We start from the raw sequence: 15,859 nt of genomic DNA, 5'->3' as shown, positions 1-15,859 counted from the left end.
CAGAGTTATTAAACAGTCGGCATTTTAACATGATCACTGCAATTAAGGTATGAAAAATGATCAATGTCATCCATTGCTCTACATTCAATTATTTCACTTACAGCATGAAATTTATTCTAAATAGAGCACTTGCATAAATTCTGATTTCTATGGTGTCACACCTGTCACTCAAGAATGCTTCAGCTTCTCTGCAGATTTTAGGTCAGGACCAGTTTTAATAGTATAAGCAAATCAGTAGAGAGTGACTCCCTGGCTGGTGTACCGACACAGCTTCAGCAAAGCTGTCCCTTAAACACAGCCCCTCTAAGGTCAGAGCAGCAAAATCACAGGTTAAATAAGGTTCTTACCTCAGAATCAGACACAGGTAAAGGGTCTCCACATATGCAGTGACTGAGAAAGGAGCTCACGAGAGTCATTTTATGTTTTTGTTTTGCAAAGTCTTGTCCAGAAGAGCTACATAAGTGAGCACACTCTGCATAACCAGTCAGGTGAAGTTCATCCCATGATCCTGTACTTTTAGACTGAGGGAAGGACACGTCACATGTCATCTTCCAATCTGCTTTTTACACCCTTATCTTGAGCAATAATATTTGCAAAGAGAGGACTGCTATCCTTCTGCAGCACTCCACCTACAGCGGTGATCCAAATGACAGCCAGATTAATCTCTGCTGTGCAATAAACAATGCTGAAGGATGTGTATTTTTAGGCTTAGATCTATAAACTGCATTGAAGAATACTAATAAAACAGAAAATGTAATCCTCTCATAGCAAAAATCAGAGGAAACCAGACTGATAACCTCACATTCCTCTAAGTGACCTACTCAAGCAGGACCTGGTCAAGTGACCACTTATGAGGAGGAACAAAATATCCAGCACACAACTCATAGGCTCCAATATTGCACTCACTTAAGTGTAAGTGTGATTCTTGACACCAGTGAAAAAATTCTAAGGAAACAATTTTGTTCCACCTGTCACTGGCTTTATACTGGTGCAGCACCACTGACCTCAGATGACCCTCTCTTGATCAATCCTTTGTAAGTGAAATCAGGTTTATGTTACACAATTATTATTGGTAACATCTACAGACATGAGTAGAGATACACAGGGCACTTCATATAGGATGAAAACCAAAATGTCACACACTGACTGATACATTCTAAGTGTTCGTCAAAAATTTCAAGAAATTTCAAGATTTCTGAGAATTAAAGGTCTAAGCTGAATCCACACTGGATATTCTGAAATTCACATCTGCTAGTCTAGCAAGAGCCCAGGATCACCAATGCTAGCAATCAAGATTATTAATCTTGTCTTTTAGGCTGCATCCTCAGTTAGGTTTCTTCTGAGAATGCAAACATAAACAGCTCTACCTATTTATACTGACGCAAATGAATTAATTTTACCAGGACACCTAAATTCCTATGACAGCACATTAATTAAATTGTTGTATTTCAATTGTTTTCCTTTTTCCTGACAGCAGTATATCTACAAATACAACCACTTAAAGTGAACATTTACTTCGATCCAGGCTACACTTTTATTTGCTATTGTTCCCATGTAATATGTCACTCTTAGGATGGGATTCAGCTCCAGATTCCTACATCTAAATTTTGATGTCTGCAACGGAGGTGTCTGTATGTTAGCTAGACGTTAAAGCTGTCATTGTAGCCTGTAGAAATCTGTGGCGAAATTTTGTTGCCTGAACATAGGCACCCGGGGCCATTTCCAATGTCCTAAGGGATGTAAAATATCTGTGCATACCATGCCTCCTGCAGGTACGACACGGGACCTACGGGAGGCCCAGGCCATCCAGAAGCAGCCCCTGGAGATGAGGGGGAACCAGTTGGGGCACCTCCAGCAGTGCTGGGTGCTTACGTTCAGGCAATCGAGTTGAGCCCCCAACCAAGAGTGCCAGCCGAGCCCACGGAGCGAATCAGCCGGGCAGCGCTACAGGCAGGAACCAGGTGCCAAACCCGACTGCAGGTAGAGGTGGACGGCACTACAACGCTTCCCCAATGCTGTGGGGAAGCCTGCTTGGTCCCCATCTCCTGCCCCAGCAAGGTGCAGCTTCCCCACAAGGTGCTTTCCAGCTGTGCACAGCTGTCTTGGTTACCTGCCCCTCATTGCACTTGACAGCTGTTCTTAGGTGAGTGGGCTGGGCTCTAGGTGCCACGCTCAGGTGTGCTGGTTAGGGTGTGCTCCCCAGGGCCCCCTGACCACACCGATCCCAATCCAGCAGGAACCTTCCCAGGCTGCTCCAGGTAGACATCTACACCGCCGAGTCGGAGCCCAGCCGGACCAAATCCCTCCTTTGCCTGGTCCCAGACTGATTTCCCAACCCAGGCACAGCAGCTTCAAGGACTTTGTCATGACCTCACTCAACTCGACCTGGCACTGGTACAAGCCTGTTGCGTTTAATGGCACATGACTGCTACTGGCATTCCCTGTTACTCATTAATACCAATGTAAGCAACATCAGCATCGGGTGTTTTAACCACTGAAATCTTAGCTTAGACTTCAGAGCCAGATGAGAGCCAGGTTCTGCAACTCTTACTCAGACTACAGTGTGTATTTGATAAATTCAGCACCCAAAATTGTCTTCAGAGGGAGCACTGCCCAAGGAGCATGAGATCTGGTCTGTACAGTACTGGTAAAGTGTTGCTTATATGGATGCAACTTCTATCAGTGAAATGGCAAAAAATTGCCAGTACCTGAAATTGCATGGCAGGACTTCTGCTGGGACGGTTACGCCAGCCATGAATAACAGTATACCTGACCACACTCTCCACTGCAGAAAAAGCCCAAACTGTAAGTCTGACCCAACACAGCCCGCTGCTGGTCAGCTTGCTGCTGCTGGTACACTTGTGAGGGCTGACACACTGCTGCCACCATGATGGCAAGGAAAAAAATCCCTGGGTGATTTTTTGTTAATGTATTTTATGCCAGTAAACTCCCTAATGAAAATAAAATCACCACTCTACAAACATGTTGATGCCTGTGTACATTGCTGAGGCTCCCTGCCCACTAATCTGCATTTCAATCCCCTGGATTTTTTAAATTTTATTTTTATGTTCTAAATGTACTGATACAATTAAAGCTGCATAACGTATCCATATAGAAAAGCATGGCAGTATAAGGGACGCTTAAATCTCCTGAAAGTGTTTTCTCTACCTGGCAATCTGCTGGGAATTCACAGGTAGGTGCCTCTTGGACAAGGACCCCCAGTCCTGCTGGTCTGCAGGGGAAAGAGCATCCTGGCCCCCTTCTGCCTTTTTTCTTTTCCTTAGCTCCACAGTAAGTTGCAATGCTTCTTGTTTTGGTACCTCTGTATTTTTGAGCTGCCTGACTGAAATGCAGCCTTGCTAACTACAGGTGCCTTTTTCTAACCCAGAGAAAGGAGATAATCAAAATCTAATAATGTCTTTACAATAAATGCATATTAGTTTCCAGATGCAATTTATAAAAAGGTATGATAAATGAAACATGAAAATTCTGGCTGAGAATAAGTTACAAGGAAAACCTGAGTAGGCTGAGAAGTTTCAGAACACAATTACTACATATTCTCAGTGAAAACTTGTGAATGGATAATCAGTCATGTTCTTCTGTAAATGAGAAGGCTTAAAAGCTATGTCATGTAGGTATCTCTGTATTTTGATCATGAGTGCACATTTCTGTGTACATTTAGGGGTCTATATAAAAATGTACAAACTTCTTATGCTTACAATGACAGCTGTATGCCAGTATTATAATTGGTGACCACTGAATAGCTGATATTTCTGTATAATGCAGTAACTGCCAAATGCTAGGAACTCAGTAGTAATATTAGAATTCATTTTTCAGTTCATATAAGCCACCAAAACCATAAAGGACCAAGTAATCATGACTTAGTGGCCACAAATTCTTTTATCACCTTCACTTAACAGAGTAAATTCTGCACAACATGTCTCCACCCAGGTACATGATAAAAGGCAACCTTTGCACTTTTTCCTGTTGTTAAACAGCAGTGGGGGAGCATTAGTTGAAGTTCATTTATCATCACTACTAACGGAGGTCAAAAGCTTGTTTTATGTTTCATGGACATGATCAACATTTTTATTTGCAAACTGTTGTGACAGACAAAGAGATTACAAGGCTCCGGATACAATACAGCCTCCCAGAGAAAATATATTTATTGCTTCCTTTCCAGATTTTACAAAAAGATCCTAAACCATTATGAGAGCCCAGTGATTCCCTATTGATCCAACAGGCTGACAATTTCCAACAGTGATACCACCACAGCAGTAGTTACCATGGAAATGATTGTTTGTACTGTAGAAGAAAGCACCCCTGCAATCAGTGTTTGCATCTTCTATCACTAACCAACCAGAATTATTAAACCAGTCCAATTCACTTACAGAAAGAAAATTTCCATCTGTTCCTTTCTAATTAAATGCACATTGCACTATATTCTTTTCCTTTACATCCCCCTGCCTCTTCTGCCCCTAGCATCTTTTCTTTTTAATTAGCCTTTGAGAAGTCCCCAAATAAATGCACTAATTATCCCTAGAATACACAGTGCTATTCAAGCAAGACAGGTCTGCAAGACAGCAGAATACAATCTGTGAAACAATTGAAAAAAAGTTTAAGAACATATGCATTTACACCTGCACAAATGAGCAAAGCAGAAGAAATCAAAGTAATACATCCATATTCAAAATTTAACATAAGTTTTAGCTGCTTGGAAGTTATAGCAGGATAATCTGCCTTGTCTCTCCCCCGCGCCCCCGCCTCAGTTTAAAAATTTGGACCCACAGTTTAAAAATTTGCAGAGCACTGCTTCCAAGGAGGACCCCCTAAAGTAATACCACTGCACTACACTAGTATGAGCTCCTAGAACAGGTGCAGGAAATACTATGCATTGTAATGAAGTAAAATTATATAACTATGCCTTGTAATATTGTAAAATCAATCCTCATTAGCAACACAAACTACTGTGGTAAAACACTCATTTTGGAAGTTTTAGAAATTGGAAAAAATGTATATAATTCTACTCTTGGAATTTGTTGACACCAAAGCAATTGTGGGGTTCTAACTAACAAATACACCTATAAAACCGCATTAAAAGATTAGGCTATATAGATACAACCCCAATCAAAATTTAGCCGTATATTTCTAAGGCATTTTTAATGCAGGTTTGCTTCATTTAACCTGATCCTTGAAAGCCTCCTTATCATAATCAACAAGCATAATGCTTTCCCTCTCAGCAACATGCCTTCCCAAGATAAGCGAGTTCACCTTCATAATATCCACATTTCACAGATAAGGAGGAGACACAAAGCAGTTGAGTCATGTAAGTCACAGAGGAAGCATAGGGCTGAACTGGCAATGACAAGCGGATGTCATGACACGCAAATCTGTTCTTCAGCCTCAAGGATTTCCTTCATCCTCTCCTCTAACTCATTTCCAAAACCAAATCAGCTAACATATTTCCTAATGGCATAGGAGAGTTTGCAGGGAAATGTATTTGCTTTGCAGAAATAATCTCACCGGTCATATAAAAATGCCAGCGTGCTAAAACCAGAAAACTGTTTCCACTAGTTTTCCAGTGACTGATACTTGGGGATGGCTGGGTGATGCTCTAACACGGTCCCTTCTTTACTTCAGTATCTCAACTGGAACAGCAAGCATGTAGCATATAGAGAAGGAGCATTCATATCCTCTGCCTCTTCTTAGAAGATCTGTAGGCATTAATAATCCCTAAATAAATCCCTAAGTAATTTCTAAATCGACTCAGAACACCCCAGATCAAGTAACAGGCCTAAAAAAAATCCATTTCCCTTTTATTTGGCAAAACAAGCAACTTTTGCTGGGCTGTTTCTGTAATACCCACTGGCAAACCTCAAAAGCCAGATGACAACCACAGGTTGAAAGTGGAACTTTATGCTAACAAAGCAAAACATAAAAAGCCATAGGCTTTTTTTTGCGTCTCGTCAGTGTCTCTCCAGGCGGAGGTCCTCTGGTTCCCCCCTCTCTCCACCCTTCCAGAGCAAAGGCTCGTCATCCCTGCCCAAGCCCAAGCCCAAACCCAAACCCAGCCACCAGCGGGTCCCAGCAGCAGTCGCAAACTCCAGTTTGTGTGGGGTGGAGCTGCCTTGGGCAACTCTACGTCTGCAAACTATTACATCCTAGAGCGTGGAGTAAGGGCGAGGCTGCTGTGGTTGAGCTTGGAGTAGGAAAAGTCGAGGCTTCTGTGCTCGGTCTCCTCCAGCACGCGGCCGGTCTCCCAGCCTGCCACAGCATCCCGCTCAGCATCCCAGTACCACGAGCGGCACCACAGCCTCTGGATGCCAGAAAGGGGAAACGCAGGTGGCTCAGGGGAAACTCCGCAGCTGCCTCTGCTCCACTTGGACATCGCAACCTCCTAGCGTTGAGAAGGGCTTTCGGTGCCGACAACTCAACACCACGCTCGAGGTAAAAACCAAATTACGTGGCCAGAAGTGCCGTCCCACTCTCCGGGGTACTATTACTCCTGATCACAGGGTGAGCAGCAACTGGGTATTATTAAGGTGTCAGAGGAGAACTACAGCAGAGTCAAATATCAGACACTCTGGAAAGGCAGAGGAGCACAAATGCAGTAAGGAAAGGGAGCAGCTTGCCACAGGCTAACTGCAGCGGAGTCCATCTGAGCTCCCCCCTTCAGCATCCACAGACCCTTTTGTAGGGATGACAGTAACTCCTCTATTACTCTATGGTTTTCAGGAATGGCCAATTTTATTCAGCACTGCAGAGTTACTCAGTCTAAAATTTAACCTGATCCGAAATTCAGATTACTGTCACCACTGCCTTGTTTTTCTTCTTCCTAGTAGAGGGTACAGCAACGAACGATTACAGGCTGTACTGAATGGCTGACAGCTCTGCTGCAGCGAGTTGGAAGAGTTTTTGCTGCGACAGGAAGGTATTTGTGTCCTTTGAGGGCTCCCTGCCGCATCATTTCAGTGATTGGTTCTGCAGTTTGGGTTTATAGCAACGCGCAGTGGTTTCTGGTTTAGGTCTGGGCAAGCGCTCCTGGAAGTCGCTCTTTGAGTGACTGTGGAGACATTGTGTGAAGGTATCCTGACGTGTGCAGAGCAGCTCGGAGAGTTTAGTGTAAATCCAGCATCACTCGGTCTAACTGAAACCTGTTTGCTGTCAGAGGTGCTGCTGAGAGCCCGTTACAGTGCTCTGCTGCTCTGTCCCCCGGCCCTGTAACCAGCAAGACCAGAGTGCCACTGGAGTGGTGAGCCCTTGCTCCAAATTACAAGCACCATAGGAGTAAACCCTGTTTAAGAAGTTCCTCCCCCTTACTCACTTTACCTAATTATCCTCCACAGTTTACCACATTTTCAGTTATATAGATTAAGGTGATTAAGCTGCACTCTAAATTGCATGTGGATGAACCAGGGTGAATAAATCCAAAAAGAAGAGTTCAGAGAGCTGAAGCCAGCTAGCTCCCAGCAGGTGTGTCCACCCCCAGCCCCACAGCACTCGGGAGTTTGTGGTAGGTACCAAGGATGCCCATCCTCAGCTCCTGGCTGCTGCATGCTCCCTGTGGGTATTCAACACGACCACATCCAGCCACCACCCTTTGGTCCTTCACTGTGAGGACGCTTTCTGAAGCAAGAAATAGGGAGGATGAACAGTGAGGACAGAGCTGAATCCTTTCCATATTCCTACCCATACAGCTCTTCTTCCTCTTCTCCTCTGTACGGGACAGACCAGCTCAACCCTGCCAAGAGCTGAGGGCTGGGGGACTGCCTGATGTGGATTAGTTGGGACCACTGACTTTCACATGGCATGAACATAAATGAGTCAACAGACAGGTCTTAGAGCACTTAAAATACAGTCTATAAACAAAATGTGACTCAACCCTAATTACAGCAGAGTTACCTCTTCACTGTAATTTATCATTCACTTATAGTCATGGAGATAAGGTATTTAAGTAATAAAAAGTCTGGTGTACTGCGAAGCCAGATGCCAGCAAGGCAACTTAAATAGCAGGTGCTCTAAAAGCTTGTGAAAGACTAGGTGAAATGTCAAATAAATTGATTTGTCTTTTTTGTAACAAATTCAGAACAGTATTTTGTTTCGGCAGCCTTAGTGGCTGACACATGCCAGTCCAAAGCAGAGAGTTTAAGTTTTTGTTATTTACAGTGACATGGGGCTCTTCTTCAGGAAAGTAAAGACTATGCAAAACAGTCCAAATACAAACTTGTCCTTAATCATCTCTTGATGCTACTTAAAAGCAACATATTGAATATAAGCAACAGTGGCATAAAGCAGACTGGGAAAGCATGGGCTGTCACAGATGAGCTTTGGTGACTCATGCCTCTAGCTGAAGAAGTGCTGAGGCATGGATCCAGGCTGCACTTAATTAGCTCTTCCCTGGGAAGCAACCTCTGGCAGCACCAACAACCGAGAAGGCCAAACCTCCCCTGTTCCAGTCCAAGTCTTGCATTTTGGTGAAGCCAGCAAAGTGACAGAAGTGACAGGATCTCAAGACTGAATCGCATAGGAAAAAAAATCCCCAAAACATCGATTCAGGTAAATGGATAAACACCCTTGTGTGAATACTGCAAAATCAGCCTTACAGTGTCAGGGAAAAGCAAGGTAGAAATGTTTCATTTCCACATTTGGGAAAATATAGAGATGGACCAAGTTCCAGAGACTTCATTTACTGACTAATCTACTAGATGAGTGGGTAAGGGAATAAACTAGATTTGCTTCCAGCTACGGCAGCCAGTCCTGAAAGAAGAACACGTTTGAGCCTGACTGCTTAGCACCTTGTAAGCTTTGTACTGAAATATGTCTCCAAGCCACAGAGATTTTAGTGGCTGCACCAGATTATATACTGGCTTTTACATGAAATCCATACAGAAAAGAAGATGCATGAAACATAGAAACAGTGCAGATTTGTCTGTCAGCAAAGTGTATTTAAGGTTCAGACAAAGTCTTAAAAATTTGGGATTTGCATGGCTCAGCGTTGCATCTCAAATGATTGTTGAGAATGAACCAAGCACTTGACTGTCGCAGGAACAACTCGCCAGGTGGGTACAGTTCTGTAACGCAAAGGTGTAAGGTAGAATTAAAAATGAATTGTAGTCAAAAGTTCAATCCCCAATGACCTCATTGCGTGAGTATGCGGCATTCATAAAAGTGCCTGCGGGCTGAATACGCTCCAATTAAAAAACAACCTGGCATAAGTATCTTTGGTGCCAAGCTACCTCCACGCTGAGGAAACCATGCTGTAAAGGAGGAGCAAGGAAATGAGCAATGAAACCCTTCAAAGGAATGGCAGGGAGAAACCGTACCACTCTCCCTGTTTTGCAGTCACTCTGAGTGCCACAGCTTTAGGGTTGCCTATGGGATGAGGAGCAGGCGTGGAAAAAAGCAAGGACAGAGTTTACACCCCTTACATAGTAAGACAGAAGCAAACCCCATCCTGCACAGCTCCTGCTTCTGATCCACAGCTCCCACCTCCAAGAGCTTTGCTTTTTTGGATCAGAAGAGAGGTCTGGATGCAGCTGCATCGTTTGGGTGGCCGCAGTTGTTTTGCCATAAGCGGGGGCTCTGGGCAGGGCTCACAGCAGAAGGAGGGGGCCACAGTCCCCCCGAGGAGTCCGTCCCCTGGGCACCGTGTCCTTCATCTCCCACAGGGCTCCATCCCACGCCGGCCGCCTGCCCGCTACACAAACCCAGAGCTGCCACCAGTGCACGCTCTGTATTTTAGACAACAGAGGCGAGCACTAAAAGGCACTCAAAATTAACCTAAAATATGTCATAATATAAAGAGAAAGTTTAAATTGCATGTTAGATAATAACAGAATGTGGTGTTAAAACTAAAACTGCAGTAACTTTTATCCACCCAATGTACACGTTCATTTAAAAACTGTACTGGTTTGTCGGGAGCCAAGGGGAGGGACCAGCTGAATTTCTCTGGGGTCATGATGGCAGATCACCACTAGATGGTAGATGAGTAGCATTAATTCTACTTCCCATTTTATTCCCGACAAATGCAACTGACAGCCGTCCACACTAGGGCTCTCGCCTCTTCTGGCAGTGTGAAAGCATCTCCTTGCGTATGCTCTTAAGTGAGAGTTTTGGGAAAGACGGATGGCTGTGGCAACTCGGGGACTCCAGAGGAGGAAATAACCTCAGAGCCCCAACTTTTATACACATTGGGTTTAGTTTTCCAATCTTACCATAGCTGCAAGAACTACAGTAAACAAACTCGCTTTTCTCCAGCAGGACAATATTGATAAGCTCTGTAACTATTTACAGTTAGTTCGCAAAAACCATGCCAGTCTTTCAAAAGATGGCTTGACAGACATTGTAAGACTGTACAGCATGAAAGGCTGAAGTTTGTGCAGCTGCAACAACTGCCTTTGTCTATCTCATACCTAAGGCACAAGATGCTTTTAGTCAAACTGAGGTGGCTTAAAAGACATGTCAGCTTTATTTTGTAAATGGTTTCTGTATTCATACAGATCCAGAGGGATTTTTGCCCTGGTGTATTTTTCCCAATGAGCAGCAAACCTTTCTCTGCCACCTCACCCTGAGTAGCTCAAAACCACATTACGGCCCATCGCTGGGGCTGAGGTGAGCCACACCATTTCAGATGGGTGCAGGATACGTCCGGCAGCTCTTCACCAACACTGCCAAAATTGCTCTGGTGCCAACTCACACAGTGCTTTAGGTAACGGCACAGGGTTATTACATGAACTTACCTCAGAGGTGCTGCAATACATCTATCTACCCATCTACTGACAGTATGAAATCATGCGTTAGGTGCAGTGAAACACTGGTGTCTTCACCAAAACATGATTAGCCACACTCAGCCCAGCATCTAAAGTACTGCTCTTTGAAATTTGCAGGCAAATAAATAACCAAACAGTTTATCCGCAGCATGGCCATCACTGGACAGTGAAAACATCAGATACAACTGAATACTTAAACCTCTACTGTATCTGCCACGCCACACTGCTCTACAAGTACTACCATGTTCTGCAAGGCTTCCACAGGCAAAGTGTTTTACACTGAATCAACACTCCTTCCAAATACACAGACTCTTTAGAGACCTTTCAGCTTGGAAGGAAACACAGCCAGACCCTGCTTAGGCTGGTAAAAACTGACAAGAGCACATGACAAGGTGGTGTATCAGCAGGGTGCAGTAAGCTGCCCTTGAAAACATACATGAATAGGTTTGCTGCCAAAACTTTCTTTGATATTAATGCACAAAGAAAAAATAATTTGATGTTAGCATCCAAAGAGAATATGTTAAAGGAAATAATTGCTGTCAGCATATTTTAGCAATAACGAGCTGCAATAGCCATTAGTACTCAGGTTATTTTGCATTGTTTGCATTGTTTTGCATTAATAAAGACAAAATCTGATGGATATATATGCAGCTTCTAAAAGATTTTGCTTTCTTTCTTACCTCTTCCTTTTTCTCTTCAGCACCAGAGGCTAAATTGAGGCTCAGCTGAGAGTGGCTGCTTATGCCACTGTCTTCATTTCCATCATCATAGTACACAGTTTGCACCGAGTCCTGGAAGCAAACAGGATTCTTGCCCAACTTCAGCCCCGGTACCTCGACTCTCTCCTCGCTCTCTGATGAGCTCAGGGACAATGTGCTGTGATGGTTTGCGCACTGGAAATTCATATTGCACTTGACCTTCTCTGCAGCGGGGCTTTGAGGCTTTGGAGTAGTCGGCCTGACGGGAACGTGAGGGTTTTCAGCTTCGTATGTAAACTGCTGGGTAGCTTTTGGTTCATCTGAGTCCGAATAAAACACTTCATTGGGAAATGGACTAATGTCATTCAGCGTGGGTGATAAACTATCAGAGTCTGGGATACCCGATGATGTCCTGAGGCTTTCGTCTTCAGCAACAGCTACATTCATTTCAGTCTCTTTATCCTGAGCAACTGCGGGGCTTTGCAGACAAGGTGTTCCCGGTGAGGAAGAGTCTGGACTAGATACCGGGGAGGTGCATCTCTTTCTGTCATGATCCGTGCTGCTGGAAACCCTGCGGGAGTAGTCATCGTGCAGTCTGCTGTTTGACCTTGTTCTCTGGGACTGCTCACTGGGAGAAGGAGCTGTGCTCTTAGGGCCATCCTTCTTCCATGCAACATCTGTAACATTACTGACAAGTTTCAAAACTCGGTCAAAATCCTTTGCCCTGATAGGGCTCTTCCATCGCTTGGATCTCCTCCCGGGGTTCCCACCAGTTTTGTCCGAGTCAGCAGAAGGAACACTCACAGTCCTTGTTGGCGTCTGGTTTTCACTTGCAACCTTGAGGTCGGTAAGGTTTGAGGTGGACTTCCGTTTGAATGAACTTTTTTTCAGAAAGTTCAAATTATCTGAGCTTTTGCTTCTCCGATAAATGATCCTGTTGTTTTCAGAGTCTTTCACTAAAATTTCACAGATCTTTGGTTCTGCGATGACAGGTGATGTTGGCCTACTACAGTTGTGATGACTCTGAACTTTATCCGTGTCTAGCAAGTTTATGCGTCCAGCACCGTAAGCCCGCCTAATGCTGCGCGAGCGATGAGTATTCCTCAGGAAAGACTCATCGCTCTCCTCCGCATCAGAGCAGTCAGAAGCTAAACCATCCACTGCATTCTGGAAATCATGCAGAGGCCCCGAATAGGAATACCTGTTAGTCTGAACTCGCACCACTGCCCCGTTTGAACCATGTTTGCCTACGCCGTTCTCGTTTAAGATGTCTGAGCATTCCCTTGTTTGGATTCCTTGGAGCACCGAAGATTTCAGCTTCTTGAAAGATCCCATTTTTCTGATGGAAGACAAAGCATTCCACGTGGACGGGTTGCCCATCAAAACCAGAGAACGAGGCCTGTCAGAGCTGGAATTAGCCCGTTTCCGAGGGGTGGTGAAAAAGCGCATGATTTTGGAAGGGCTGAGTTTATCCTCTTGAATTTCCTCCTCGTGACTGTTGCTGGTGCTGTATCCCCCATTATGACTGACACAGGTAGTCTGGTTTGGGGGCTCTTTATTATCCATAACTATACAAGTAACGGTGGTGCCATTTCCACAGCCATTCGGAAATGTTGTCATGCTCTCGATGCTGTACGCATGGAGATGGAGGCTGGGGTAGCTCAAAGCGACGCTGCTGTCTCCACCAGCCAACCTCGCTGCCTCTCCTTCATCTGCTGCACCTTGGTCTGTCTTGCTTTCACATTGACTGGGTGAGCCGAGCTCCTCAGGCTGCACTGCCTGCATCAGGAGAACAAAAGCAACTGTGAGAGAAATTTCCTTACAAAGTCCCCAAGTCAAAAAAGTTTGAGCCCCACTGTAGGAAATAAAGACACACACGAAACGAGGTTCTTTTTTGCCAAACAAAGGTGTGTTGCAGTGGTGAGGAGAAGGCACTCATAACTCCCTCGAAGTATAATTGCATTCATTAGCAATTTAACAGACCTGAATAATTTCAGTATGTACTTGTTTCCCTAATGCTTAATAACCTCATAAATTCAGTATGACTACCACACCTACCTTACAACACCAAATATAATCCACATACACACTTAGAGAGAAACCCCCAACAACAGCAATCTGGTCTTCCCGCCCAGCACTGAGCCCCGGGACACGTGAGAAGTTTTCATCCAAAAAACCAAAGCACATCCATCAGGTGCCACCTAATCCTCAACCAGCAGGCAACGAAGAGGGAAATACATGTATTTTTTCCTACACTTGCTACTGTCAGAAGGCTGCATGACACTCAACTGTCTTGTCTCTCCCCTAGCAGGTGAACCTAAGAGCCACATCAAGCGCCCAGCGAAGTGTTTTTCCCTAGCCAAAGAAAAGGTTCAGAGGTACGTAAAGCCAGCAGCCAGCCTACGCTGTCACGACAGCGCCAGGAAAACTCGAATTTGGAAGCGACCGGAGTCTCTGCGACTGGGACGTGCTGTACAAGGGATCTCCCGGAGCTGAGCGTGGGAGACCCAGCAGCCCAAACCCCAACCCCGGTGCTTGGGCCCGGGGGGCAGCGGCGGGTCCCGTCCGGGGCGAACACGGAGCATCTCGCGAACGGCGGCGGTTTCGGGGCTCGTCCCCACCGGTTTTAAGGCTGCTGCCTCCTGAGAGCGCTGGAAAAGGAGTTTCGGGAGCCTCTGTCCCTCTGGGGATAAACGGATTTTCTCGCGTTTCAGCCTGAAATCTCCCTCACCGCTGTTTTTAATCCCCCCCCCCCCCCCCATTCACAGGGGCGCGGTGGGAGCCTGCCGGGCTGCAAGGCAGAGCCGAGCCGAGCCTGTTCCCCCCCCGACCCGGCACCCGGGGCCGGCCAAAAGAAGCCCCCCGGGCACCGAAACCTCGCCTGCCCTTGTGCTCTTGTACCGCTCGCAGATTTCCACGCCGACTGCCCCGCCGCGGCAGGGAGGCGACCCGCGGAGCAGCGCCCTTACCTGGGGGAAGCCGGGGGGGACCCCGCCGCCGCCGCCGCCGCCGCCTCAGCCCGTCCCCGCCGCCCGCTCCCGCATCGCTCCGGCAGCGGGGCCGGGGGGGGGGCGGGCGGGAAGCGCCGCGCACCCGAGCAGCGGCCGGCGGGGCGGAGCGGGGCGGGGCGGGGCGGAGAGCGGGGCGGGCTCCCGCCGCCGAGCACAACCCGTTGGACGGCACCGGTACCGCTTCTGCCCCGCTTCGCAAACACGGGTTTATTCTCCCAGTTATCATCCGCGGGTTAAACAGTCCACCTCCTCACACGGCATGACTGAGCCTCCTAGTAAGCCCGAAGTATTTAAAAAAACCAGCCTCAGATCATCTGCCACTCTCTTTCACCCCAGCAAAGTGTATTTAGTAGCCAGTTGGTTGTTTTATAACTAAACAATCTGTAACATCTAACTGTATTTCAATGTCCTATTTACATTGGTCGGGGCCCGCGTTGCGTTTGTGGTGCCAAACACAAATTTGTCATCAGCATATTTTCCTGGTTTGCTTTATTAAGCTTGAAGACATGAATGCTGGAAAAGAAGTACTTGCCGATCTGCTCAAGCTCTTTCAGATGCTCATGCTTGGTTCCCTGGCTGTCTTTCTGTCCCAGACCTGGACAAGCTTTTGGTTTGCCCCTGGCTGTCTTTCTGTCCCAGACCTGGACAAGCTTTTGGTTTGCCCCTGTTCCTCAGAGTTAGCAGCAAGAACAACATTTCATGCGCAGTCTGAACAGCGCTTATATACTAGAAGGAAAATTTTGTGAGACAATGTTTTACAGCCCCATGTCATGGCTCCTGACAAAGACCCATAACAACTGGTAGTCCTTGCTCAAGTAGTTTATTGTCCAAAAATATTTCTACACTTGGACTGGAGCTGTAGACATAATTAAAACTCTTTTAATGTAGCTCAGGTAAGAGGCAAAATAAAAACAGGACAACGCAGTGCGTGGCAGAACAGACACCCTAAAGAAGTAACGAGGGCCATGAGCCCCACTGCCTCTCCTCTGAGACTGGTGTGACTGTACATGCTGTAATTACTTCTCTGGAGAGCAGTACAGACATACTCTCAAAGGCAAGGTGTAGTTAGGGGATGAGGCAAACAAATGGGCTTAAGGGATGTAGGTCAAATGAGGTAGCAAATAACTCTGGGAGTGACCACAGGATTCTCTGGCAGTCAGCAGCAGCAGGGACAGCCTGTCACCAGCCCAGGTCTTGCTGGCCTTGGCTTTATGGTATGCCCCATGGAAGGAGTGAGTTTTGAAGAATGACTCAAATGAGGCAGTAAAGTGGTTGCTCCACAGTGTTGGGCATGGGAAGCAAAGAGGAAATGGAGATTAGGACTGGAAATGCTGACACAGTATGGAGAGGGTCCATATGGACCGTGGCTGGTGATCTATGT

At 46.1% G+C, this 15,859-nt stretch overlaps 1 protein-coding gene across 3 annotated transcripts in view; it reads right to left on the bottom strand.

Moving 5' to 3' along the window:
- Positions 1-14,457, bottom strand: part of SPATA13 (spermatogenesis associated 13) — a 49,420-nt gene extending 34,963 nt beyond the window's left edge. Inside the window, exons 1-2 of one of the 3 annotated variants that reach the window (XM_075050715.1) lie at positions 14,437-14,457; positions 11,450-13,246 (exon numbers count right to left, since the gene is read on the bottom strand). In XM_075050715.1, coding sequence (XP_074906816.1) covers positions 11,450-13,087 — 1,638 coding nt within the window. In that variant the 5' untranslated portion in view covers positions 13,088-13,246; positions 14,437-14,457. Of the gene's footprint in view, positions 1-347; positions 426-11,449; positions 13,247-14,436 lie in introns of those variants that run through there. The other 2 variants (XM_075050716.1, XM_075050717.1) reach the window with 2 other exon arrangements.
- Between the last annotated feature and the right edge of the window lie 1,402 nt (positions 14,458-15,859).

Source organism: Buteo buteo, chromosome 18 (genome assembly GCF_964188355.1).
Source record: "Buteo buteo chromosome 18, bButBut1.hap1.1, whole genome shotgun sequence".
In the NCBI taxonomy this organism is placed as follows: domain Eukaryota; kingdom Metazoa; phylum Chordata; class Aves; order Accipitriformes; family Accipitridae; genus Buteo; species Buteo buteo.
Note: the sequence above shows the minus strand (reverse complement) of the source record. Positions and strands in the feature narration are given on the sequence as shown.